The sequence below is a fragment of the Prionailurus bengalensis genome, chromosome D3 (assembly GCF_016509475.1).
Source record: "Prionailurus bengalensis isolate Pbe53 chromosome D3, Fcat_Pben_1.1_paternal_pri, whole genome shotgun sequence".
NCBI classification, from domain to species: Eukaryota; Metazoa; Chordata; class Mammalia; order Carnivora; family Felidae; genus Prionailurus; species Prionailurus bengalensis.
In genome coordinates this window covers 18,356,816-18,383,854 of record NC_057356.1, presented here as the reverse complement: position 1 = coordinate 18,383,854, position 27,039 = coordinate 18,356,816, and the positions used below count along the sequence as shown (strand labels likewise).

At 51.2% G+C, this 27,039-nt stretch overlaps 1 protein-coding gene across 2 annotated transcripts; it reads left to right on the top strand.

Annotated features, from left to right (window-relative positions):
* Nucleotides 1-132: 132 nt before the first annotated feature.
* Nucleotides 133-27,039, top strand: KCTD10 (potassium channel tetramerization domain containing 10). Of its 2 annotated transcripts, none has more exons than XM_043557851.1 (7): nt 133-240; nt 6,126-6,339; nt 15,286-15,455; nt 18,447-18,533; nt 18,842-18,894; nt 20,128-20,323; nt 24,198-27,039. In XM_043557851.1, exons 1-7 carry the CDS (start codon nt 238-240, stop codon nt 24,420-24,422), a joined length of 948 nt encoding a protein of 315 aa, XP_043413786.1. In that variant the 5' UTR covers nt 133-237; the 3' UTR covers nt 24,423-27,039. The 2 variants fall into 2 exon arrangements, with proteins under 2 accessions (XP_043413786.1, XP_043413785.1); XM_043557850.1 differs by having other exon boundaries at nt 18,444-18,533.

Here is a 27,039-nt window from a genome sequence, read left to right as displayed (position 1 = left end):
TTCCTGACCCAGACGAGGGGAGATGCAACCCATCCCAGAGGGGGAGGTTGGAAGGAACGCGAACAACGTCTAGGCTTACGACGGACCCTTTGAGAAGTTGCCCTCTGCGGGGCGGAAGCGGGCTGCGGCAGCGGAAGTTCCCGCCCCCGCCCCGCCTCTGCCCCCGGCTTGCGCGAGCTGGGTGTTTCCTGCCTCTTTCAGTCCGGGTTTGGAGACTCCGGCGTCCTCCGACTTTTCATGGTAGGGAGGGCGGTGCCCACTACCTGCGGGCTCTGGGCGGCCGAGAGAGCTCGGCCGAGGCTGAGTAGAGGGGGAAGGGGCCGAGGGGGGCGGTTGCGTTGTGGGCAGTCGCGAAAGGGGAGAGGCGGTTGGGGGGTTGGAGGGGGGCGAGGCCGGGGGTGGGGGAAGGGCTCTGGTGGATAATTGTATGTGTGTGTTGGGGGGTGGGAGGGTCCCTGGCTGTTGGGGATCGGGAACGAGCATTTGGACTTGGGAGAGTAGATATGTGTGTGGGTGAGTTCAGTTGTCTGAGTCCTGAGTGCTCATTGGAAGTGGGATTGGTTATCGTGAAGAGAACAAAGAGGGGTCGTCGAAGATGGACGTTGGAGTGGAAAACGAGGACGGGAGGGTGTTGCGAAAGAGAATGGTTAGGTTATGAGAGAGCGACGTGGGCTTCCTTGGGGGCGGAGCGTTTGGGGTTTTTGGAAATTGTGGCTGGAGCACCTGGGTGTCGGGGAAGGGGCGAAGGGGCTTCCAGGTGCTTCTGAACACAAGGGTTAGTGAAGCGGGTGAAAGAAGTCGAGGGAGCTGGAGGGGAGGGCAGATGTGCATCCAGCGCCTGAAGGAACGCCAGGGGCCTGAGGTCAGGGTGCCTTCGCCACGGAGTCCAGCGCCTTTAACTGGCGCCTTGGTACCTATCTAGTCACTTCCGTTGGGACCCGAAGTGGCCACACCTAAGGAGCCGGGAATGGATGTCAGTCACCCAGCTGTGCGAAAGTTTCTGTTTGCATGTGATCTTTCAAGGGTCTCTTCCTCAACTAGCTCTTTGGCCTTGGCTGGGAATGACTAAAGTCCAGCTAGCTTTTACTTCTTTGCTTGGTCTTTAACTGGAAAATGCAGTCTTTAGAGAAGATAAGTTTCAAGGACCCTGCTGAAGAAGACTTAGCCATTCTGTATCTAACTTTACTCCATTTTATGCAAAATAAGGACTACCTGAAGGGGGAAAGGCATTAATTAAACCAGTGGTTCTCAAACTGGTCTCTAGACCAGCAGCAGCAGCAGCATCACCTGGGAACTTGCTAGGAATGGCCAAAATTTCAAGCCCTACCACTGACTACTGAATCAGTGTGGGGGGTTGGGCCCACCAATCTGTTTTAACAAGCCCTACCGGAGATTAGTGATTTCTTGATTTGGACTATGTAACGAAAGGGGCCTGAGTCAGAGGACACGTATAGTTCTGATTATTAATCTTCTCCCCCCCAGAACTGGGGTTGGTGATCATCTCTTCCTCACTAGATCCTTGAGAGAAATCGGCCAATAGTTTGCGTGACACACAAAGGAGGAGAATGTAATTCGGCACAACGCTTGGAAATAGCAGTAGCTGCCCTATAAGCAAGTTTTGGATGCAAAATAATGCTACAGTTATCGGGCCGCCTTAATTTAGTTTGGTGGAAATGGAACAGCAGACTTTCTTGAGTTGTAGCAATGCCTTTAGTTTGGGGGAAATTTTATAATTAGCCTCAAGACAGTGACTTGAGATCAAGCTGGTTAAAGGAACCCCTTAGCCCTGTGGCTCTTAGCTCGGGCCGCACGTTAGAATTATCTGAAGAGCTTCTTAAATACTGCTGAGCTGCCCTTCCTCTACTCTGATTAATTGGCCTGGGGTGAAGCCCAGGCACGGTGCACCCAGGTGACTGTAGTACAGCCAGGGGCTGGGACCTCTTAAGGAAGCTTGAAGGGACAGAAGGGAAACAATGCCAAGGACCAGGTGCCAAGTACTTTAACATTACCTGAAGGTTATTATGAAGGTTATGCCCTTCACTTCATTTTACAACTTAGGAAACTGAGAGTCAAAAGGCTTGTCTCAACCTCACACCGGAAGTGGTGGAACAGAGCCTGTAGCCTAGGTTCCTCAGACTTTTGATCAAACTTTCCACGTGCCCGTTTCCCCCAGCATACACACACAGGGGACACAGTTCCACAGAGAACTGCGGAGAAAACATCCAAGGGTCAGGGAGTTGGTGCCTTTTTTCCTATTGTACTTGTCTGGGGGGCCTCTTTTCAAGCCAACACTTTTCCCCCTTGGGCTGATTTTTATTTTCTAAGCACATATACAGTTACTTCCTGTCTTTGGCTCCGAAGCTGTGAGATTGGGGCCGGCTTTTGCTTATGATGCTTTGGTTTATTTTTACATGTGGTCAGAATTCACTGGGCCAATAGAACAGGAGGTTGGGGAGCTTCTCCAAGGTGATGAGGTTAATACAGACTAGTTAAGGCATACAGAACTATTTCAAGCAGTGGGTTGTAGTCTTAGCTGCACATTAGGGGAGTTAAAAAAAAAAAATTCTGTTGCCCAGGCCACGCCCCAGATCAGTTACATCAGAATTTACAGGGATAGGACCCTGCTGGGTTGGTTTTTTTTGTTTGTTTTTTGTTTTTTGTTTTTTGTTTTTTTTTTTGAGTGGAGAGCCACTGTTCAGAATCTGCTACAGGAGACTTAGAGGAGGTGGGAAAGAGAGAAGCCTTGACTTCCCTAATTGGGTTCAACTTTTCTGATGGAATACAATTGGTAACCAGTACCTCAAGTATGAATTCCATCTTTGTTTCTCACAACCAGTTTTGCTGTCTCCTGCCCCACCCTCCCCAACCTCATTAATGATGGAATCAAATCTTTGAAACAAGGGAAAAAGCAGGATCCCAGGAGCAATGGCTGGGGAGTCTTCGGTAGAGAGGTTTGCTGTGAGAGGCTTTTTGTCTGCTGCTTTGTGTCCTTAGCTCGGTGCAGTGTGGGCTCAGAGACGAGAACACAGAACCATTTAGCCAAGGGCCTTTCCTAGTACTGAGGTGACTGACCTTTGGAAGGGTGGGCTCCAGGAAGGTTTGGAGCTTTTTTTCCCGTCTATTCTGGAGTCTCAAGGCTAGATCAGGATGGTTTCTGCCTTTATCTCTTAGTGATTCAGGTGGGTGTCCTTAGAAATGGGCATTGTCTTCAGAGAAGATCATTTGAGACTTTGAGAGCATTTTGAAATAATCATAGTGTGAGTCTTTGATGTTTGAGTGTTTGCTCTGAGCCAGAGACGGTGCTGAGTGCTCTCTGGCATCCCTCACAGCAATCCTGGAGGGAGACACTGCCGTTGTCCCTGTTTCATAGATGGAACTAGGCTCCAGTGACTCGCCCACAACTGATCAGTGGCAGGGCTGGGTGCTCAAATTCAGGCGTGATGTCCAAACCCAAGCCCTTAGCCACACATGGCCTCCCATCTATTTTCAAAGCTTTCTTTTTTAATTCGTAAAGAAGGGGGGGGGGGCTCCTCAATTTACATGTTGTAGCTGTATATATTTCAAGCATGAATGTTGATAAAATCATGGGCTCAAGGCCAGACAGGACTTGCCCATGTCCTTTACTTGCTCTGTCACTGACCCACCGCCAGTACCAACGCATTTTGGGAAGTGACTGAACTTCTCTGGGATGTGGTATCCAAATCTACAAGGTGGAAATAACGATAGTTGTCTTCCAGCATTGTTGAGATTTTAAATGGTTGTATGTGGTGGTAGAGATGAAAACTGGTATCTTCTGGGAGGGAGGAGTGGGAAAAGGCATAGAGGGGCTTTCTGGAACCATGAAAATGCTGTCTGTCTGGATCCGAGTAGTGGCTATACAGACGCATATACTGGCCCAAACGCATCAAACTGTGCACTTCAAATACGCTTTATGGTGTGAAAATTATCTTTGAAAAGGTATCGGAAAGTAAAAGTACACTGCAGTCTGCAGTATACTTAGACTTTTTTTGTGTTTCACAGTAGATGCCTTACAGAATGCCAGATCATTTCCCAAAACACTTATTTTTGTGTAAATTACATCTAAAAAGGAACTTTAAAAAGTATTTCAATTTTGGGCAATTTTCCCTAACTGCCCCCCAGCCTTACCCCCAAACCCCACAACTATAAGCCTTCATTCCCCCCACTCGCCGCCCTAGGTCTTTAAAGTTTTTAGAAACTCTTTATTCTCATCAGCTACTTCTATCATCCCATGGACAAGAGTTTTTCTGGGAAGAATGGTTGGTGATAACCATTAGTGTGAGGTTTCTGGGGACTGATTTCAAAGGAAAGCTGGAGGGGAGGGGTCCCACAGAGACCCCAGGTGAGTTAAGCTTGAGGTTCTGAAAACGTGCCTTCTTATGATATATTCACCTGATGATGCAGGAATGCTTCTGGAGAAAACACTTTTCTCTCCAGAAGCCCGTTCTTCCTGTCATTCTGCAGGGCCCTGACATGAGTCCTCCAGTGGGTGATTTCCAGGCCATTCTTCTGGGGGGATGGGGGTCGAGAGGGTTGGTCATTGCCTGTGCTATTACCGATTGATGGACAGTGGGTTGCCCCTCATTAGTCCCTTCTGTTGAAAAATAACATTTGTATTTTACCCATCATACATGTAATCCATGTTAATTGTGGGAGATCCAGAAAAGATAGAAAGGCATAAAGAATTTTAAGAAATCCTTTTTCAGGATCAGGGTATAGTTTTTTAAAGTTTTGTGCTGTCAAAACCCCCAGGAGTATGCCTATAGTCAAAGTTGGCTTTCTCTCCTTATTGCCATGAGGGAGAACCACAGAGCATCTCGGAGAGAGGATTGGGGCTTGCCTTGGGTGATTTGGGGGAGGATTCAGGGAAGTAGGGCTTTGCTCGATATTGAATGCTGTCAGGAGGGAGGGTTAATTCTGTGACTGGGTCTCAGTAATTCCTGTTTTGAAGGTGGGAAGAATGGAGTGGGGCTGAAGCTCTAACTGGTAAAGAAGCAGCGGTGAGTTGCCTCAGTCAGGATATGGGGAGGTTTGGTCATTTTTGTGTTTGGGGCGACGTTCTTGTTTTTGTCTGCGTTCACGCATAATTATGGGGTAGTCTTGTTTGTGCCTTGATCCATCAGCCACCGAGTGGCCTCGTCAGATGGTGACGTGCTATGAATTGTTCACGTTCAGTGCGAGCCTCACGGCCCAGATAGGAGTGCCAGTCCAGGTTCTGGCCGTCAGGCTGCCTCCCCTTTGCTGTGCCCCAGATCGATCAAAGAAGATTCAGCCCACTCTTGGACACCTCCTGCCATAGGCCTTTACCTGTCGAAGAGATGTTTTCTTTGAGTACACGGGTGCCAGGTCCCAGTCTCCTTCCTAGGCCTGCTTAAATCAGCGCAGCCGTTGCTTTGAGATGGACACAAGAACTGGCAGTGCCATTAAGGAGACTGTCATCGGATCTGGCTGTTTTGGGAGGTGCTGGTACAGGAAGTCTCTATTTTGCAATAACTTTATTTCCAAGGGTTTTTAAATACCTGTTTCATCCCCAGAAACACTTCTCCCTCTCCCCCCAGCAGAAAGTGTCAGGAGTGGTAGTTGGGACCCCACTGAATTCATAAAGGCTAATTTCACTTGCAGTTCAGCTGAAAGATAGCACTTTCTGCCATCCAGTGGCGCATGGCAATAAGGAGACCGAGAGAGACCGGGGCAGTGCTTCAAGCTGCTGTCGGATGTGCCCCGGGTGTTCGCTTATATGAGGAACAGGCGGAAAGGAAGTCCGCCCACCTCAACAGTTAGTGGTAAACTCCTGCTCACAGGTTCAGCAGGTGAGGTCAGTATATGAGCTCTCTGGGTGGGGTTTGGGGCAACCAGTACCCCACCTCCCACCAGTTGTTGCCCTGCTGACCTGTTCGGCCTCTAATTTTAAGAGAAGCCGGGAATCTGGATTTTTCTGTGAACTTGCCTGTGTCGTCAGCTTTCAGAGCAATCTTGAAGTTTTAAATGCAGTCTATAATTGGGCCAAGCAAAACACACCTGGAGGCCAGGTTCAGCCCACAGGCTGAAAGAGGTAAACTGGGCCGGGTGCTGTGACCCTGGTGACCGTTTGTCTTCTCCACTGGCAGGAAGAGATGTCAGGAGAAAGTGTGGTGAGCTCAGCGGTGCCAGCGGCTGCTACCCGCACCACTTCCTTCAAGGGCACGAGCCCCAGCTCCAAGTACGTAAAGCTGAACGTGGGCGGAGCCCTCTATTACACCACCATGCAGACACTGACCAAGCAGGACACCATGCTGAAAGCCATGTTCAGCGGGCGCATGGAAGTACTCACTGACAGCGAAGGTAAGCCTGCCCCCCAGGCGCTGGGGACGTGCTTGTGGTTGAGGGGTCATTCGAGTTCAGAAGGCCAAAGTTAAATGGCAGTTGTGCTCGGTGTTCTCTCAGTGTGCAGGGGGCCTTGGGAGCGTGTAACCGGGAGAGCAGATGTAGTCCGGGTGGGGCGGGGGGTGTGGTGAAGGAGGGTTTCCCCAAGGAAGTGACATGTAAGTCGAGATGTGAAGGTGGGCTGGGGTCACCTGGGTGGGGACTCACAGTCTTGACTTTGTTGTTGATTGCCTGTGTGACTTTGAGAAAGTCACTTCCCTCCTCCAGGCCACAGCTCTGTGGCTGGACTAGCAGCCCTAGTCGGTCCCCTGCCAGTTCTCAAGTGATGATTCTGTGACTTCAGAGTGAAACTCCAGTGTGGGAGAGGCATGAATGTGTTCTGTGGACCCTTGTCTTCCTGGGATGGAGGCCTGACAAAGACAGAACTGGATTTAGGATCTTGTGATCCTAACGAGGTGGTTTAACCTGTTCTCGTTTCCCCATTAGTGATACCCACCTCATGGGGCTGTTGGTGCATAGTATTCAATAGGTATATATTCCGTGCGTGTTTCTTCTTCTTTTTACCTTTTTCTCATGGAAAGTCACGTTGGTAAAAGGGAAAGAATTCTTTTTTTTTCTTAAATTTTTTTTAATGTTTGTTTATTTTAGAGAGAGAGAGAGACAGAGCATGGGCAGGGGTGGGGCAGAGGGAGAGAGGGAGACACAGAATCCAAAGCAGGCTCCAGGCTCTGAGCTGTCAGCATAGAGCCCGATGCGGGGCTCGAACCCACAAACCGTGAGATCATGACCTGAGCCGAAGTCGGATGCGACTGAGCCACCCAGGCTCCCCAAGGCAAAGAATTCTTTAAAGCGACCTCACCGTAACTGTTTCCTACCCACCTGGAACAATCCAAGGGCACTTGGCAAGGGGGGACATTCTTCCCTTGGCTGGGTTCATGGGGCAGGTCACATGAAGCTCATTTTGTGGCTTGAGATTGCTTAGGATGTGGCTGGACCCTCCCTTACCTGTTTCTGAGGTTGGCTGCTGTGCCCATGCCCCTGCCTTGCCGGGGCATTGGTTCCTGGGAAGGTGGGCCGGTTTTGCTACAAGTAGGTGGGATTGGGGACTCTAAGCCTGGCGCCCAGAGTGCATCCTCTGATCCTAGGAGGGAGGAAGCTTGAGCTGGTCGCTAGGGAGGGTGATTCCCCCTGTGTCCTGGAGAAGGCCCAGCTGCAGGGCTGGAGGTTCTGTTTCGCTGAGTTTCCTGTGAGTTTGGGTTTCTGGCCAGGCATCAGGTGAATGAGGTTGGAACCTCAGAGCTTTCTTCTGTGTCTCACCCAGAAAGCTTGGAGCTTTTTATGAGTGGGAGGATCCCCTTTGCTGTGCCGCACCCAGCACTGCCCTGGGAGTATTTGTGGAGACTGAGACAATAGCGCCCCAGCCGCTGAAGGAAACAGACCTTATCTGAGAACCCAGGATTGTTGTAGTTTTTCTTCCGCCCTACCCAGTCTTGGGGGGGGGGGGGGGGGCTCAGGAAAAGCGGCTGAGTTGCTTTGGAAGTGAAGTTGGAGCCTCATCTCCTTTGAAAGCCCTCGCCTTGCTGGCCTAATGCCACGCCATGGAAGAGCCGGTCCTCCAGCTCTTCGATCGCCCAGCTGGGAGAGATGCAGGGACAGCACCAGGGGGGTCCCGCTTCCAAACAGCTGCTAGAGGACGTCCTGTCCCCAGTGCTTCCTGGAAAATCCAGCATGTTCAGGGAAGCAGGGTTGTCTTTGATACTCCGATCTTGGCCGTTTTCACAGAGCTCCACTGGCTCTCCAGCCCCCTGCCTATCACGAAAAGCTCATAGCACTGCATTTTAAAAGCTATGGGACTTAAAAAAAAAAAAAAAAAAAAAAGGCTACTGAGTTCATGGCATGCTGGCTCTTACCCTGGCCAGGGCACCTGAGCACAGCAACCTTTATAGGTCACCTGCCAGCTTTGCGTCTGGTCTTCCAGCCCGCGCTGTGCCGGGCAAGGCGAGTCCGTTGGCCCCTGGTGAGTACACTGCACAGCCTGACCGGGGGCCTCAGTGTTGCCCTCAGATACACCATTGGGTCTACAAACTGGGATAAATGTCCTGCATCTCCCAGCTTCACCCTGGGCTTCAGTGAGGTTTGCCACAAACGGGCCAAAACATCAAGTGCAGCTCGCTGAGAGCAGCGGATCCATCCTTGTGTCCTGCTGGCTGAGGAACAGGGACTCCAAAGGCACAGAGCAGCAATGTATTGAGCTGCTAGAAATCTCTGAAGGGTGCTTGAGAAACTGGTTGCTCTTGGAGAGAACCTGGGGCCCAGGATGGGTGGTGGACTCTCTCCCGCTTCTGCCTGTTGGAGTTTTGTACCGCTCAGTTCCTAAACGGGGAGGCTTGGAGTGAGTGGATTTGGGTGTTGGAGTGAGACAGACCAGGTTTGAGTCCGGTAGCAGTCACAGCTAACGTTGATGGAGCCGTTTCTGTGTGTATCGGGCACTGGGCTAATTTAGGCTCGTTTGTCATTTACTGGCAATGGGACGTTGGGCGGGTGACTTTCTCTGAGCCTGTTTCCTCAGTTGTGAATGGCAGTGCTTTTCAGGATTGTTACGGGAGTGAGAGAGGACATTAACATTAGAAATTTCTTGGTGGAGTGCCTGACAGTTGGAAGACTCTCTAAATGGGCGCTGTTCACTCTCGCTTCATCTGTTCACTCTCGCTTCATCCCGCCTGGGTGGGGTGTCCAGGTGGGGGGAGGAGCCCTGTAAGGGGCTGTGGAGAAGCAGGTCTTAGCGGTGCCTTGGGGAGAAGTGGCCTGCCTCGGCCTTGGGGATGAGTGTTCTGCACCTTACGCCCAAAGGGTGGCTTTTCTAAGACGGCCAAGACTCTGGCAATGAGCAGGCCTCTCCCACGCTCCTCCCCAGAAAAGCACAGTTCTTACAGTGCCGGGATTTTTACCTGATTCCTTGTCAACATGGATTTATTTGGGACCTTGCCTTAGTAAGAGTTCTGCCTTAGAACTCGCCTGTAGTTAGTTGCCTATTTGGTCCCTGTTGCTTGGTACTGTGCTTCCCCCCCACCGCATTCCCCCGTGGTTTCTGGTCTCGTGCTAATATTCTTGGAATGAGGGAGTGTGTGAACCAGATTAAAGAACGGAGTCATTAATCTTATTATCAGCACACGTTTCCTTGAAAACCAGTGGGGAAGTCAGGTGTAATAGTGGGAAGACCGTAGTACCTCGTGGTTTCCCTGCGATCTCCATGCTTCCTGCCTTAAATTAGAGTTCTGAAATACGGTGAGAGCTTGTAAATTGTGATTAATAAAACAAACTCCCTCATACCCCTGATGAGAAGTATTAGGGTCTGGGAGCGAACGGTCAAGAAAGAATTATTGAGACGTCTTTGGCGCGAAAAAGGAAGTTTTATTAAAGCACAGGGACAGGACCCGTGGGGAGCTGCGCTGGGATTGTGAGGAGTGACCGATGATATACTTCTAAGTTGGGAGTGGGTTGGGAATAGGGTAGGTCTCTAAGGAATTTGGAAGGAAGGCTTCCAGGACCTTGAGGGGCTAGCTGGTGTTAAAATAAGGTATTGACTACTATCTAGCAAAACCTTAGTTATGAGACCCTTCAGATGTATGTGCATCAGTGGGCCATATGCTTGGAGACTGATTATTAACATATATTTGGGGGGCAGAGATAAAGGAAGTTTCCAAATGGATTTTTTTAAGTGTATTTATTTATTTTGAAAGAGAGAGAGAGAGAGAGAGTGTGCCCTCGCACACAAGTGGGGGAGGGTCAGAGAGAGAGGATCCCAAGCAGCCTGTGCACTGTCAGCACAGAGCCCCACGCGGGGCTCCAACCCACGAACCCATGAGATCGTGACCTGAGCTGAAACCAAGAGTCAGATGCTTGACTGACTGAGCCACCCAGGCGCCCCCCAAATGGGTTTTTACATGTTAACAAAGACTTACACAGGATCCAGGAGGTTGGGCTGAGGTCAACCTAAGGTTGCCATTTGCCCCTAGGCAGCTGAGCTCCTGAGGGAAGGTCACCCTGTCTCCAGTACGTGTCAATGGGCTGCAAGTTGTAAGGAGATTTAAGTTTTTCTACATTTCTTTTGCCTTTGTTCTCCACATCACCCCCACTTAGACACGAAAGAAAACATTGCCTGGGCCGATGTGGCCTCTCTACCTTTTTGTTTGCCTCTCTCCCTTCCAGAGGTAACCACTGGCCTGACTTTGGGGTCAGTAGGTGAATTTCAACCTTGGCCGCTTAGTGAGTCACCTGAGAGCTAAATCCTGCTGCCTGGGTCCCCACCCACCCAGAGAGCCAGATGTACTTGGGCAGCTGTGTGGTTGGGGCGTTAGGGCTTGGAGGGGCTCCGCAGGGGAATCTACTGTGCGTCTGGTGGTGAAAGCCACCGATGTGAATGTGTAGTGAATGCCTCTTGCTCTGCAGTTTCTGTCCCCAAACAAGGCAGAGTTGGTGTGTTTTCCAACATTATATAAGTGGTGTTACGTCGTTTGTAGCCTCTTTGCCTTCTTAGCATCATGCTTGTGAAACCTAGCCATGAACGATACGTAGCTCTAGTTCAAATATTGGTAGTTGTGTTCCATTTGGGGAATATACTGTAGTTTATGGACCCGTATTCTGGCCATAGCTGTTCAGACTGCTGCCAGTGTTCACTGTCAGGAATATTGCCCTTCTCAAACACTCTCTGGCATGTGTGAGCTTCTCCAGGGCAGCGCTTCCCAGCCTTTGCCACATCATGGCACACAGAGAAAGTCATATTCTTATTGTGGTAAATGAAAAGGCTCTAGACCCAGGGCTACAGCATTTAAGATCTTACCCGCCCCTGGGAGCTCTCTCCTGGAGCTTATTCGCAGAAGGGGAATCCGGGAGAGCATCCTTGGCTTGATTAGGTATTAGCTGTTGTGCCCATTTACACTCCCCACCGTGGTCTGAATTTTTGCCAACACCCGGCACCGTCGGACCTCCTAATTATTGCCGATCTGATGGTTATGAACTGGTGCTCTGTCATTTTATTTAACATTTCCTAATTTCTAGTCCGTTGAGCATCTTCTTATGTGTATTGGTCATTTGTGTTTCATCGTTTAGCTGCCTGATTGCATCTTATTTACACATTTTTCTGTTTGCCTTTTTTTTCCTTACTGCTTTGTGAAAGTCTATATTCTGGATCTCATTTCTTTGTGATTTTATGTTGTAAATATCTTCTCCAGTCTGACTTGTGATAGCATTTTTACATTGTTTTTTTACATTTAGGTCTTTGACCTACCTCATTGGTGCTCAACCAGGGATGATTTTGACCTCCAAGTGACATCTGGCAATGTCCAGAGACCTTTCTGATTGTCACAATTTGAGGGTGGGAGCTGCTGGCATCTGGTGGGTAGTGGCCAGCGATGCTGCTAAATACCCAGTGATGCACAGGACAGTCCCTCTGTAACATAGGATTATCCGGTCCAAAATGTCGCTAGTACTGAGGCTGAGAAACCCTGCCCCAGAGATTCTGGTTCAGGAATGGGACAGCTTCCTGGAATCTGAATATGTAATGAGTGCCTCAGGTGATTTATGAACAGGCAAGTTTGGGAACCCCCGAAATAGTATAAATACCTTAGGATGCTAAGAAGAGGTCGGTGAAGCCCCAGAGGTGGGGGGCAGGGAAAGGAGCAAGAAGCACTCGGTGTGCTGGTGGCCAGCACAAGGAGGCAGACCTTGTCGCCCAGTCCCCTGTCCCTGGGAGAAGCCTTCCCCGGCTCACCCTGAAAGCCACGCAGACTCCCACGGGCTGGACTGTACCCCCTCCGGACATTGCTACTGCTCTGTCCTCCAGCAGTGATGAAGAGACGCGTAAAGGGCTCATTGTCAGAGACCTCATTTGAGTGCCGCCAATAGACCCAGCATTGTGCTATGGGTCTCCAGTACATTCTCTCATTGTGCCTTTACACCAGCCCTGTGGGGTGCCAGTTTTAGGAGAGGACCTGGAGGACAGAGAGGTTCGGTGAAACACCTGTGTCATCCAGCAGGTAGGCGGCAGAACTGGGTTTCCGACACAGGCCCTTGCTGTTAGCCGTCGGGTCGTGCGGCATCTCCCAGACCATTCCAGAGCCTTCCGGTCTGCGCCTGCCTGTTCTGCTCTTCAGCCTTGCCGAAGGGCCCCCCGACCCCAGGCCGCCCTGACTTGTACAGCCTTCCGCAACAGCCTGTGTGCTCCGGGGCGTCAGCAAAGACGCCCCACAAGCCAGGAGCTGCTTGACTTCCATTGGCTTTTCTACACGCCAGGCATTTGAGCTGTTTCAAAGGGGGTGGATTCTGGCTTTGAAAGCAACTAAAATATTTTAAAATCAAAATGCTAATTGAAACCTCATGGCGAGCGCGCCTCGCTCCTTTGCCCTTATTTGTCCAAAGTATGATTCCTTCACCACAAGCATTTCCTGACAGCATTCTTGAGCTGGCGCCCAATGTCACGGTCTGTCTCTTCGTTTATGGAAACTCCGGACTGTCACTTGGATAATTGATTTCAGGGGCCCCTGCTCTTGCTGAGCAGGCTAAGTTGTCCATGCGTCAAAGGCAGAACGTGGACGTTTTCTTCCCAGAATCGCCAAGTTAAACTGGTTGCCGTTTCCCTGAAGACTGAGATCCTGCGCGTCTTCTCAATTGGTGAAAAGGAGCTTTCCTGTGAATTTCTTACTTGCTTTTTGTGATCAAGTAAATCCCCAACTTGGGAATGTCCCTCAACCCCTCCGAGTCTCTGTTGTCATCTATGGACAATGCAGGGGACTGAGCCTCCCTCTGAAAGATCTGTTGGGAAGATAAAATGATCCTTCCACACCTTCTCTGCTCCCTGGAGGGAAAGCACTTGATCCAGGGTAGCAGGTCGTAAGCCGGTGGTGGCCTGCAGATAGGTCTTATTTGCCCTAGCGTGGATTAGTGACCTTTTGCTTCACTATTATTTACAAATCAGGAGGTTTCCCGGAGAAACCTGCATTCTGGCTTCTCTTGGAATATCAGAGGCTCCTGCAGCCCTGGGCCCACGTTCCTGCCTGGCCATCTCTGCCGGAGTGAGGAAGAGCCTCCCCGTGCTCTGTCCCCAGGGGCAGGGCACGTGCTCTCCAGTCAGCCTCCGGCCCGGCCCACCTACACTCACTCGTGCTGCTTGCTCCAGGCCCCCGGAGGCGGCCGAGCTGCATGGCAGATACCACATCCGTGCTTTATCGTCTCAAATGTAGGAGGAAGCGGTGGGATGATGTCCAGCGGTCACTGTCAGGGTGCTGTGATTTACCATGCCTGCGAACGCCTCTTCCTTCCTCGAGGCCAGGGTTTGACTCCGGGCCACACGCTTGCACTGTGTTTGCTACCCTGGGAAGGGCTGTGTGTGGGCAGCTGGGAAGGGCAGCTGTGTGGAAGTGTCAAGTGCAAGCGTCTGGAGGGCAAGACTGGACCTTTGACCGAAGGGTCGGACTGAGGAGTTTGTAGGACGGGAATATGGAAATGGCCTTCTTCCCAAACTCGCCTAGCGACTGTGGCGAATACCACCAAGTGGCACCCTGAAACCCCGAGAGCGCACTTGGCACGGCCAGGTTAGGGAAGGGGTGGTGGACAGACTTGTGACTCTGGATACGAAAGAGGTGTCTTTGCTGCTCTGGGCTTTTGTCTGGGGTCAGGGCCTGGGGGCCAGAGGGGGACTTGGGCCGGGATGCCATGGCGTGAGGAGTGGAAGTGTGTGCGCCTCTCCCAGACTGAGTGACAGACCCGGAGGAGTGGGGCATAAAACTGCTGGTGCCCGCCTGAACCCAACTGCCCTGTGCATTGGCGTCCTCGCACCTGTAATGTGGGACAGAAGACCTAGGGACACCCCTTGCTGGGGCTGCCCTGCTGGCCTGGGGGAGGGGGCGCTCCTCTACTGGCTTCTTTCTAGATGCCCTGGCTTCTGTCGAGCCGTACGAGTCGTACCACATCTTTGCTTCATCCCAGCCTCTCCTTTCAGTCGCTCCACTCCCCGGCTCCGGTCTTGTTTCCTCCTGCAGTTTCCACCTCACCCCACCCTGCTCCGGGGTATTGGTGTTTCTGAAGATGAGTTGTGGAAGCCTGGGGGTTCCTAGTGGAGGTATAGCAGGCCGGTGCCCGGACTCGAGAGGCCATCGAGAAGCCGAAGGAAAGGCTTGCCCGGCTGGCCCCAACCCCCAAGGGCGTCTCACCGTGCCCGGTTCTGGTCAGCAGTCGGCACGTTTTGCCAGTTAATGAAAGCGAGTTCCGTCTCCCCATGTTACACTCGGCTGCATGGGACAGGGTCTGTCGGGGTCACCGTCTCCTCTGCAGTCGCTGTCACTAGCCAGTAAGGGCCTGTTTGGGGAGTCGAGGGTGGAGTGTCCCGTGGTGGTGTGGGGGGGCGTTGGGGATCCCTCTGGGGAGTCAGACGTTGCTGTCTTTTGCTTCCTTATTTGACAACCTGAAAGCATTGTAGAAAGAGGGAGTAGGTATTTTTACCTCACGCTTTTCCCCAGTCATTGGGGTGTGGTCATTTGGACCCATTTTATCCAGGTGTTGTGCACTCGTGGGATGTCCAAGGCACTGTCTAAGGGGTTTTTGAGGGTACTTGAGAAACCCACTTTTAGGCCCCAGGGGTCCTGGCATCCAGAAGAGCCCAAGAGCAGGTGAGTCCGTGGTTGGGGTGGTCTCCAGCCAGCAGGGCCTGGAGACCATTGCAGTGCTTCCCAGGCAGGGCTCGGTCAGCCCTTCGCTGACCGCTGGGCAGGTGGGGCTACAGCCCCCTCTGTGGTCCTGCTCTTCCCTGGGAGGCCGAGGGAGCCAAGAGACACCCAGTTCTCCTCAGCACCTTCCAAGAGACGAGTGTCCGTATAACTAGGCCCTCCCTTCATCCTCGTGCCGCCGCAGGCTGGATCCTCATCGACCGGTGTGGGAAACACTTTGGTACGATACTCAACTACCTTCGTGACGGGGCGGTCCCCTTGCCCGAGAGCCGCCGGGAGATCGAGGAGCTGCTGGCAGAAGCCAAGTACTACCTGGTCCAGGGCCTGGTGGAAGAATGCCAGGCAGCCTTACAAGTAGGTATCCCCCTTTCTCCCCATAAGGGTGGGGAGGTGCTGGGCCCACCTGCCTTTTTCATTTTCCTCCTCTACAAAATGGGGGCAGTTCCTCCCTCACTGAGACGTGTGGGTTCACAAGTATCCCTGGAGCTCCTCTCTCCTTGGGTCAGGGACCCCTTAGAGGCTTCCCTGTGACGCTCAGGCCACCTAACTGTGCTCAGTCGCCATGGTGCTGGGTCATCTCATGTGTACATTGAAACCCTTCAGTACTGAGCTTTGGGCTGTAAAACTTGATCAGTTTTTTGGACCCATCTCGGGACTTATTCTCACCCCACCAGTCACTGTTGGGAGCCTCATATAATTTCTGCAGACTCAGACACCCCTCACTCCTCAGCTGCACCTGGGTTAGGATCATTGGGGTCAACTGTGGTGATAGCAAAATCCCTGTAAAACCAAAATGCTTCTAGACATAGCCGGCGGCCATTTATTTCAGGCAAAATTCCAACATGGTCGAGGATCAGAAGAGTTCCTTCATAATGCCACAGGAATTGGATTTGTATGCATGAGGCTCTTGTTTGTGCCTCCCTCGGGCCACATGTCTTCTGGCCCTCCGCTGGAGCCGTTCCCATAGGGCCTGGCTCCTTGGCGATCTGTTGTTTCCACGTACCCCCTCGACCTGCGAGTCTGTGAACTCACCGTAAATCTGACTGAATGCTGTAGCCTTTACTTCCGTATTTTTATTTCATTTTTATGCTGGTTTAACGTCGGTTTATTTTGCGAGAGAGCACACGTGCGTATGTGCGTGAGAGAGGAAGGGGCCGAGAGAGGGAGAGAGAATCCCAAGCGGGCTCCGAGCTGTCAGTGCAGAGCCTGACTCGGGGCTCAACCTCACAAACCGTGACGTCATGACCTGAGCCAAAGTCAGGAGTCGGATGCTTAACTGACTGAGCCACCCAGGCACCCCTCGTTTTTAGGTTTGTTAAAGTAATGTGTGTACATCGTGTCTTTCTCCTCTGTTAATTCTTTCAACAGTTCTATTTACTTTCTTACGCTATCTATTGACATCTCAGTGTTCAATGTCATCTGTTGCGAGACAAAAATTAAATTTTTGCTCATGCAGTACCGCCAACCACTACCAAACTTAGGTACCCATATTCCTTCTCCAGTTTTCCAATATAGTGTTTATCACAGCTTTGGTTAAATCAGTATTCGGAGTTTACGTTGTGATGTCTAAATATTGTTAACAGTTGAGCCACAGAGTATACAATGAACATTTTTATTGTGCAACTTTTCGGTTTGCCAGAGTTAGTGACTGCCTCATTGTTTTGTCTGCTTGGTTTTCTTTTTTTTTTTTAAATTTTTTTTTTTCAACGTTTATTTATTTTTGGGACAGAGAGAGACAGAGTATGAACGGGGGAGGGGCAGAGAGAGAAGAGACACAGAATCGGAAACAGGCTCCAGGCTCCGAGCCATCAGCCCAGAGCCTGACGCGGGGCTCGAACTCACGGACCGCAAGATCGTGACCTGGCTGAAGTCGGACGCTTAACCGACTGCGCCACCCAGGCGCCCCATGTCTGCTTGGTTTTCTAAGTACATATCTCTAATTGATCCCTAAATGGTCAGAAAGGTCTAAACACTCCTATTGGCGTGTTTAGACACACCAGCGAATCGGTTTCATCTTTGTCTTAGAGACAAGCCCTCCAGGTTCCCTTTCTGTGGTTTCTGTTAGTCTGAAGTTAAACCTCTAGGACTGACCTCCTCCCAGCTTCTGTCACTTTTGTCTTTCTGTTCCACTTTCTCAGAGGTTTTCTTCAATTTTATCTTTTCAACCCTTCTGTTGAACTTTTCATTTTTACTATCAGATTTCTAATTTCCCAGAGCCTTTTCATGTTCTCTGAGTGCTCTTTCTTCTCTAGAACGCTGATCTTATTTCATAGGATTCCGTATGTGCTCTCCTTCATCTGATAATACCATTTGTAGTTTTCTTTCTGCTGCATTCATCGTTGGGCTCCTTCCCTTTTTCTCTTTGTTTTGGTTTCAGTCTCACGGTTGAGAGGCTTTCCGCATATAATCTGGTGATCTTGGGTCTGTTAAAATTCAAGAGTAGAGTTCTGAAAAGCTGTGTGTGCGGTGCATGGGTGAGCCTCGTCCAGTGGGCTTCGTTGGCGGATGAAAAGGCTTTTTCTGTGGGAATCCCCAGTGTTCGAGTCTGTAAGCCTTTTCCTGGACGGATCAGCTCCCCGTGGAGGAATCCTCCACTCTCCTGCCTGGTGGCTAGAAGCCTGACTGGGGGCCTTCTGCCATCTGAGTAGGGGAAGGAGCTGGGAGCTGGGGCTCACCGTTTAGTGTGTCGACCGCTCGCTCAATCCCCCTGTTTTTAGAAGAGTGACTCAGCCCTGTCCTCACCCATACAAACCACTCCAGAAAGATAGACCTTTCTTCTGCCAGGGGAAGGGGATGTACTTGGGGCATCTCACCGGTGTTTCCGCTGACTGGTTAGCAATCCTCTGCTCTGGCCCTTTGCCCACCAGCCTTCACGGGTGTTCTTTGAGAACCTCTAGGATTCTTTCTCCTCGGTTATTCCTCATTTGCTTCCCAGGCTCAGATTTTTGACGGCTGACCTCCCCTCTCCCATTCTTCTCCGTAGGCTTATACTTTTTAAGTTCTTCCACGGTTGTTGCCGTGGGGTTTTAGGTGTTTCTACACAATCATATTCCATCCACTGTGTTTAGAGTTTATTTTCAAGTGGCTCCCTGGGTGGCGGAAACATGTCCTCGTTGTTAGGGTTTACTGAGCGCCCTGACCAAAGAGCAGACTTCCTAGAGAACTCGACCCTTGGCCGTCCCCCTCCCCTTCCCCCTGATTCACTGGTGGTAAGAATCCTCCTCTCTTCCCGGCGCTGGTGGCCCCACCTTCCCTCGCCAGCACCTGTCTTTACCCAGCAGGCCAGCTTAAATAATCCACTGCTGGGCAGGCCTCCCAGGCTGAAAGCGTGTTTTGTTCCAGCAGAACAAAGATACTTATGAGCCTTTCTGCAAAGTTCCTGTCATCACTTCGTCCAAGGAAGAGCAGAAACTTATAGCAACGTCAAATAAGGTACGTTCGAAGCACCCTTGTGGCGTGTCTTTGGCTACCGAAATCATGAGTAAGTTTTGAAATTGAAACCTATAGAAGTCCCTGAGCAAGGCCTGAGAAGGGGTGAAGAATGGGAACCTGTTCCCCTAGAATGGGCTCCTGCAGTCTCCCTCCCCACGCACCCACCCCCGCCGCCCCCCGCCAGCCTGCAAGCTGTGCTCAGCTGCCTTCTGGGCCTGGTGGCAGGGCCCAGCCCCGCGGGAAGCCCACGGTCCTCTGTACCTCCGCTCCAAGTGACTCTCTTCTTTCTTTTTTAAAACAACCTGCAGCCAGCCGTGAAGCTGCTCTACAACAGAAGTAACAACAAATACTCGTATACCAGGTAAGGTGTCAGCGGTAAAGGTCACCCACCCTCGCCAGGAAAGCTTCTCACACGGGCCAGGCCCAGCTCCTCTTTAACCTTCCAGTGAGGGTGGCTGTCTGTACTGGGAGGGTGCCCAGGGTAACAGACGACAGGAGACTGAATTCACATACACCGTGGCCTTTTGAAGTATATAATTCAGTGATTTTTAGTGTATTTACAGACTTGTTTAGCTATCACCACGTACCCACATGGTGAACATTTTCGTCACCTCAGAAAGAAGCTCATTGTCAGTCACTCTTCACTCCCCGCCACCCCCGACCCTTGGCAGCCGCTGGCCTCCGCTTGTGTGGCTTTGCTCACTCTGGACACTTCATGTAAACGGGATCATACAACACATTACCTTTTGTGACTGGCTTCTCTCCCTTAGCACGTTTTCAAGGTTCATCCTTGTGGCGTGTGTCAGTACCTCCTTCCTTTTTATGGCTGAATAATATCCCATCATCTGGATATCTCCTGCATCTTGTTGATCCATTCGTCAGTTGATGGGTGCTCAGGGTCGTTTCCGCTTTGGGGGGGGGCCATCGCGAATGCTGCCGTGAGCATTCGTACCACATTCGTAACACACGTGTTCTGTGTGTTCAGAGGTCTTCGTCTCTCTTGGGTGTACCTAGGAGCCGAATTGCTGGGCCCTTTGGTAACCCTAGCTCTAGTCATTTGGGGACCTGCCAAACTGTTTTTCCAAAGCAGCTGCACCATTTCACATTTCCACCAGCAATACATACAGGTTTCTAGAATGCCTTCTGGCTCTTGGGACCATGTGTTCTCAGTTGTAGGGGGTATAATGAGGTTACTCAAGACCCAGAAATTGACCCAAGATGAAGAGTCTCCTTTGGACAGCTCTGTCCTGCCACTCGTGGGGCTCCCTCCACATTCCCCACCTGGTGCCTGTACACCCACAGGCGCCAAGTTTTTCACGTTTCATCTCCGGCAGAGCTCAGCTAAGCAGCTGCCCTGGCAGGCTGATTGAGAGCACAGGCTTAGGGGCTAGAGCTGTCTCTTTGGAGGCCTGGCTCTGGCATTCTTGGCCTCGGGCAGTTACCTGTTTTCTCTGGCCCTCCCTTTCCTTGGTGGAGCAGCAGGGCCTGCGGTGCCCTTCTCCTGGGCTCCTTGGGAGGTTGAAAAGGGATGTGGAAACAACTCAACTGCAGTTAGTACCGGTCTGCGGTCACCTAATCAAATGCTCTTTTGCAGCAATTCTGATGACAATATGTTGAAAAACATTGAGCTCTTTGATAAGCTCTCTCTGCGCTTTAATGGAAGGGTCCTGTTCATAAAGGACGTCATCGGGGATGAAATCTGCTGCTGGTCCTTTTACGGGCAGGGCCGCAAGATCGCTGAGGTTTGCTGTACTTCCATTGTCTATGCCACGGAGAAGAAACAGACCAAGGTAAGCCCTTCGGGGAACGGCTCTGGGTGACTGGTCAGAATACGTACCACTTCCCTTTCCCCTTGAGCAAAATAAACCTAAAGAGGGAAAAGATTTGAAAGTGCTTTCCTTGATGCACGACTGCTCATTGTGAAAACATTCGTTATCTTTTGGGCCCCGGAGAGTCACTTGTAGGTCTTGCAGAAACAGAATGGCCTCTCCTTTCTGACGGTGAGCAAATAGGGACAGTCATACTGCACCTAAGTCCCTTGGCTGTAAAGGTCGATTCAGATGCTGCTGTCCCCTCGCCACCTGCATCGTCTCCTGTCGGTGACGGGACAGGGCCTGTGTTGTTCCACAGCACCACCATCTCCCACCAGCGTGGCCCCATCCCATCTCAGTCATCAGAGGAACAGTGCTGCCTTCAAGAGCTTCTTGACCTTGGCTTTCTAGTCACAACCTATGACTTCTGCCGTCTGTCTGCCCTCTGACCCACTGACCTAGAGTGGCCCTCCACCCTCGCAGGGCCTGCGTGGCATTCCTTAGCTCCCGTGCTTGTTGGCTTCCTTCTGAGCACACAACTTCCTGACTGATCTGGACTCTGTGGATCTCCTTCCGTATCATCCTCTCCAAACCAATAATGCCGCAAGGCGCTGTTGGAGGTGCGGTGCTCTGTTCGTTGAACTTCGCTCCCTGGAGGTCTTATGCTTACTCTTCTTGGGCTCTGCAACTCGGTTTTCTTCCTCTTTTCAAAACAGAAATCCCCCAGTACACTCTGTCACTTCCCTCGGATCCTTGCTAAGGGAACCCCAATCACCAGGGACCTGCAGGGTCTGCCAGGCAGGTTTTCATGCACAAGACTGTGCATTACCCACTTGGGGTACTGTCCTCACTAAGGCCCCGGGAACGCACAGTTGTGTGTGATTCTAGAGCTAGCCTGGGCAGAAAAGGCAGAGAGAACGTGAGACCACACAGTAGAAACCAGAGTTGTAAACATTTTTTTTTTAACTTTTAAACCATTTTGTCATTGGTATTTGGAATACATCCTGAAAGATACATACTAAAGATAGCCAAGGAGGGAAAACCCCTAAGGTTCCTTTTTTTTTCAAAGAGGGCAGGGAGACCAGATTTGCTCGCTTCTCTTTACCACATCAGCAAGACACATGCCTCTTTTCTCCTGTGAACTTTTTTTTAGGGCTGTGAATTCCATCTGTCATTGGCTTCCCCGCCTTGTCAGTTTGGTTTTGTTATATACACGGGTTGCCTTTGTCCTTGGATAATAACAGGACGATCATCATATTAATCTGATTAAGCTTTAAAATACTGACTTTACGTTTTTAGAGTTTAACAGGGAACAAGGGATTCAGAGGCCTCATGATCTGATCCCAACTATTTATAGATTAGCCAACAGGTTCTGGGGTGAGCTTGTGCTTGTGTTTTTGAAATAGGGTAGAGGTGGGGCTCAGGGTGATGGGCCCGGGCCCCTAGCCACAGCTTCCTTTGCTCTCCTGTCGTGTCCCCAGGGCTCTTTCCTTTCTCCAGGAGAAGCACACGCCTGGCTTTGCAGGGGTCATGTGGGGGCACGGCTGCCCCTACAGGCGCAGGTTCCTTCTTCTGGTCCACGCCTTCGGGACTATGCTTTGGGGCTGACACTCATATTTTGTTGTTCCAAGTAACTGTACAGATGTTCCTTTTGGGGGTTTTTGTAGAATTTCGATCCCTCTTGGTACAGCATGCCAAGTGCTTTACTAATTCCTTTAATCATTTAACTGTCTTTTGTGGTTAAGCCGGAAAGGGTTTGGCTTGCTGAAATTAAAGTTTAAGCAGATAGTTAATACGTATGTTGTCCATTTGGTTCTTGATTCCGACTCACTAGGGACTTGGTGTTAATAAAGCACAGAGCTGTGCCCTTTATTGGTCTCCTTTGTTCTGTTGTTCAGACTGACACTTCTATTGCTCTGTCTTCAATTTCACGGACTCTCTTCTCTGTCCTCCCCATTCTGTTATTGAGCCCTTCCAGTAAGTGTGTGTGTGTGTGTGTGTGTGTGTGTGTGTGTGTGTGTATCTTGGGTGTTGTATTTTTCAGTAACAATTTTCGTTTGGGTCTTCTATCTTATGTCTCTTTGCTGAGACCTCCTGTGTTTGCATTCGCCTTAACAGAGTTCACCCTTCCTTGTGGAAATGTTTTTATAATAGCTGCTTGCACGTCTTCATCAGGTAATTCCAGCATCTTGTGGCCTCCTGGACTTGGCATCTGTTGATTCTGTGTTCCCTCAGGAGTTGAGATTTTTCTGGTTCTTCATTGATGACACAGACTTTCGAATTGTATCCTGGATATCCCGAATGTTAGAGGGCTTTTAGATCTTGTTAAATCCTAAAGAGAACGTTTTTTTGTTTTTTGTTTTTTGTTTTTTATTGTTTTAGTAGGCGGTTGACCCACTTGGGTTCAGGTCACAAGTGCCAGCCAGCTGTGGGTTGCTGTTCCAATGACAATCCAGTTTTCAAAGCCTTCAGATCCGTGCTGCACTGAGGGCCAGTCTGTGCCTGTGGCACCGGTCTGGCCCATTGCTTCGTTCTGTGCGTGCTGTTGAGGGACGGATCGGCAGCCAGGCTCAGGCCCAGGAGTTCCTGCACAACCCCAAGCAGCTGCTTTCCTGAGCGCCCTTCTTTCACAATCTTCTGGTGCTGTTTCCCTGGGGCTCCCCTTTTTCAGCCCTCTGACCGGAGACTGGGGCTTCAGTTCCCTGCTCTCCCACACACCGCCTGTGACTGTATCCTTACCTGCAGCCTAACGGCATAAAGAAGCTAGAGGAAAATAGTAGCCCAGGTTCACTCCATCCTGATGAGACCACAGTTCTCATTAGAAAGGAAGGTTCCCCTTCAGAGTTTTGACTCCCACAGTCTCCAGCCATTGCTGCCACAGGATTTGGGCAGGGAGGGTTGGGGTGCAAGAGAATGGAGAAAAAAAGGAGAACCGAGAACTTTCCTTCAGTCTCTGGGTATCCGGTGGCCCCTCTGGAGCTCTCTGAGCTGATGCCAGTTTCAGGGTCACAGGCTGCATTGACCTCCCTCTGGACAGTACTGGTGGGGGAGAAGGCATAACCTCACTACTGGTTAGAGGCTACTCCAAACTGGTCCCTCCCCCCAATCCGGCCGCCACTATTTCTGTGTCACAGCCCTCAGCCACTGCGTGCTCTCTCTCCTGGTTGTGTGGCCTCCGTGGGAAATAGAGTAGAACGCACTCTCCCCATTTCTCTCAGAACCTCCGAATCCTGCCCTTGAAAGCCAAGTCTCTGTGAGTCAAGTGCCCGGGACCCACTTGTGCAGCCCCACTCTGGTTCACGGCGCCGTAGCCCCGAAGGGTACCAGGCAGTCACAGAGCTTCGCCACGCAGGAGGGGTCATGTCCTTTCCAGCTGGTCCCTGCTCACAAAGAGTACTGCTGCCCTAAAGGCTGCTCCGAGGTGTGGAACAGCTCCACGGGAACGGGTCTGTTGTTAGTAGAAACATGCTGGAAACGACCTAATCGGTTAATTGCGTCGTTACAGTCTTACAGCCCCCTGATGGGGAAGGATCGCCTGTGTTAGGGGAAAGCAAAAGGTGAAGTGTGTGTGGTGGGTCACCCTTTGTGTGTTCTAAAGCGTGTGAGTGTGTGTGTGTGCAGACGTACCTTTATCTGCCCCGCGTCCCTTTTGTGTCCTGTGTGTCGAGCACCGTGTATAAGTATTGCCTATTGAAAATCAAAACTACTTTGAAAATAGTAAGGACAGCCTTAAACGGCATCCTTAGGGGCCTGAAGGGGCCAGCGGCCCTGCTGGCAACCCCAGGAGGCAGCGGAGGTGGTGGGGTGTGTGTGTGATGCTAACCTACCTGCCTTGTGTTTTGTGGGGGTGCAGGTGGAGTTCCCAGAGGCCCGGATTTATGAGGAGACCCTCAATATTTTGTTGTACGAGGCCCAGGACGGCCGAGGACCTGACAACGCGCTCCTGGAGGCCACGGGCGGGGCGGCCGGACGCTCCCACCACCTGGATGAGGACGAGGAGCGGGAGCGGGAGCGGATCGAGCGCGTGCGGCGGATCCACATCAAGCGCCCCGACGACCGGGCGCACCTCCACCAGTGAGCGAGCGAGCGAGCCGCCTCCCTCCTCCTTCCTCCCTCCTCCCCTGCTCTTCACTCTGATTCCTGCAGGCTCCGGGCGCCTTCCACTTCCCCCGGAGTCTGGAGATACTTTTGTAATAAGCCAGATGATGATTTTGATATTTTTCGACCAGGTGACTGTCTTTCCCCGGGGGGAAATGCACCCTTGTTCTTAAGTGGAGTCCAAGGTCTCCCCCTTCCGTGGGAAACGGGGAATCCTTGGAGCCAGGCTTTCTTGGTTCTCGGAGAAAAGTATGAATGGGTGTGAAGCGGACGTGAGAGATGTTGTCTGCAGTATTTATTTTTGTGGGTGTGGACTACCTATTTGAGCTTCGGGGCGGCATTCCCTCGGGGTTCAGTTGGACGGCTCCGAGGGGGATCCTGCCAGTTAGTTGGTGGCCACCAGACGTTCTTGTGAGCATCCTGTGTCGTCGTCCTCCAGCCCAGCACACTGGCTGCCGGTTCCTGTGTGCTATAGACTGGGCGGCCATCCGGGGTTTTGCTGGGAGCACCCGCGGCGGCAGGATTTTTGCGCCTATGGCTTATTGGTAAATGATTGCAGTTTGTGGCGTGGAAGATAGGACCTACGAGCTTCGTGCCTCTAACTTGTCCTGGCGTAATTCTGGGTCAGGAGCAGGCCTGTTGCCCCCTGGGCTGACGTGTGGTCCGTGCTCATTGGGACCCCGCATGCCTGGCCGAGGGCAGAGCCGTCCCCGGCAGGGAGTGCTGGGGTCCTGGCCCTCTCCCTGATTCCTGCCCCTTCTGCCTGGCCTCCTTGTTGAGCAACCCCGTTGTGGGAAGGCCATCTGGCCTGGTTACAGGTGGAGCTCACACCGCTGCTTCCTGGGATCCATTCCTCCTCCTCCACCCTTCTTCTCTGTTAAGCTGGGCTGTCTCGGGTAGAAGCCCTGCCTTTTGCTTAGAAAGTGGACGTGGCCCGGACTCTTTCCCCTCCCCGAGCCTGGCAGCCAGGCAGGAAGACCACCCCCACCAACAGTCTCAGGGCACCCATCACCTGGAGATCCCTTTTTGTCTTTGCCTCTGATTTTTACAGTATGGAGTGGCCACAGGGAACAAGAGTTTGAGGCTGTGCACATCCTTTGTGGTCCGGTTAAGTGTGCGTGTTCATGTTTAAGGGACGTGTGCGACTGTGGACGGGGACGTGTGCTTGTGGGGCGCAGGGGGCCCGCGCTGGAGCCCGGCTGTCTGCACGGTTGCTTGTGCAAGACGGACGTTCTCGGTGACCTACCTCCCAGTCTCCTCTGCGCCCGCGAAGGGACATAAGTGCGTTGTGGCTGATGTGGCTGCGACTAGATTAGGTAGAGTAGTTAAGGGAGATGTGAACGTGTGTGACGGAATGGATGGAATTTGTCTGTTTTTCAAGGGAAATGTTACTGTTTTATACCAAAGGTGTTAACGTGGGCAGCCTTTGACATCATGTATTCCAAAAAAAAAAAAAAAAAAACGAGTTTATATTTTGAAATGGTTTTTACAGCTTAGGCTTTGCACATACTGCCTTTCTTGAGACATAGGCCTTTATTTTGTATCCAGCAGCAAAGCCTCCAATAAAACTAAAACAATCTTGATTGAACCTAAAAATCATGTACGGGGTCGATGCTTTTTAAACTGTTGTGTGGGAGACTTTCCTACTAAGCCATTTGGATTTTATTAAGTGCACAGGAAAGGGGGCTTAAACGCGGTTTCGTAAATATTTTATATACCGTTTAAGTTTTAAACACCAACCCTGGCATTTGGGTTGAACTTTTTTAGAACGTTAAAGCGAGTGTCGGTTCTGATGTTTTCTGTAGGAATGGAAAAGCCATCCTATGAATTGTGTTTTTAAATCTTTCTGTGAAGAGTACGTCTGTGGAACAGTCGGATTTGTTTGGGCTTCTACACCGTCTGAGCTAATGTTTCTGGCAGTCTTTACACTTTTCCATTTTGAGTCTTTGCTTTCTCGGGAACGGAACAGGTTCCCGAAACATTCCATGGTGAGGGAGGCCGTTAGCTGCGGAGCCAGGAGCTGACAGGAAGCGTTGGCTGGTCCAAGCTCTGTCGGCAAACGTATTCTACAAGGAACTGATTTTTATGTGAGCACGAAGGGCAAACCAAGGTCAGTATTTATACTGAAGAACCATCTAAGTAAAAACACTGGCCTAAGATTTGGTAAAGTGTTTTATTACAGTGTAAGAGCTTACAGTTAAAGTAGAACAGCTTTGGTACCCTTGTCCAGAGGTCCTTGTTGGTGGGGACTGGGGGCCTGTGCCCAAGACAATCCTGGAGTAGCCTCTTCTGTCCCCCTCCCCCACCCCCAGGGTAGCAGGTAAGCAGCCTGGCTGAGGGGCAGGTACCCCCCCCCCCCCTCGGCTTATGCGTGCTGGCTTGCACCTCACAGCAGCTGCTCGGGACCCAAGTGTCAGCACCGCTCCTCCGCCCTCCCTTAGGGCTCCACCCAGCGTCACCGTAGTGCGCCTGTGTGTCACTAACCTTTCTCTCTGTGCTATGAGAAGAAATGCTATAAACGTTAGAAGTAGTCACTGTATGTTGTACAAGCATTTGTGGACGTGTAAAATAAAAGTTACGTAATGCTTCTGTTGAAA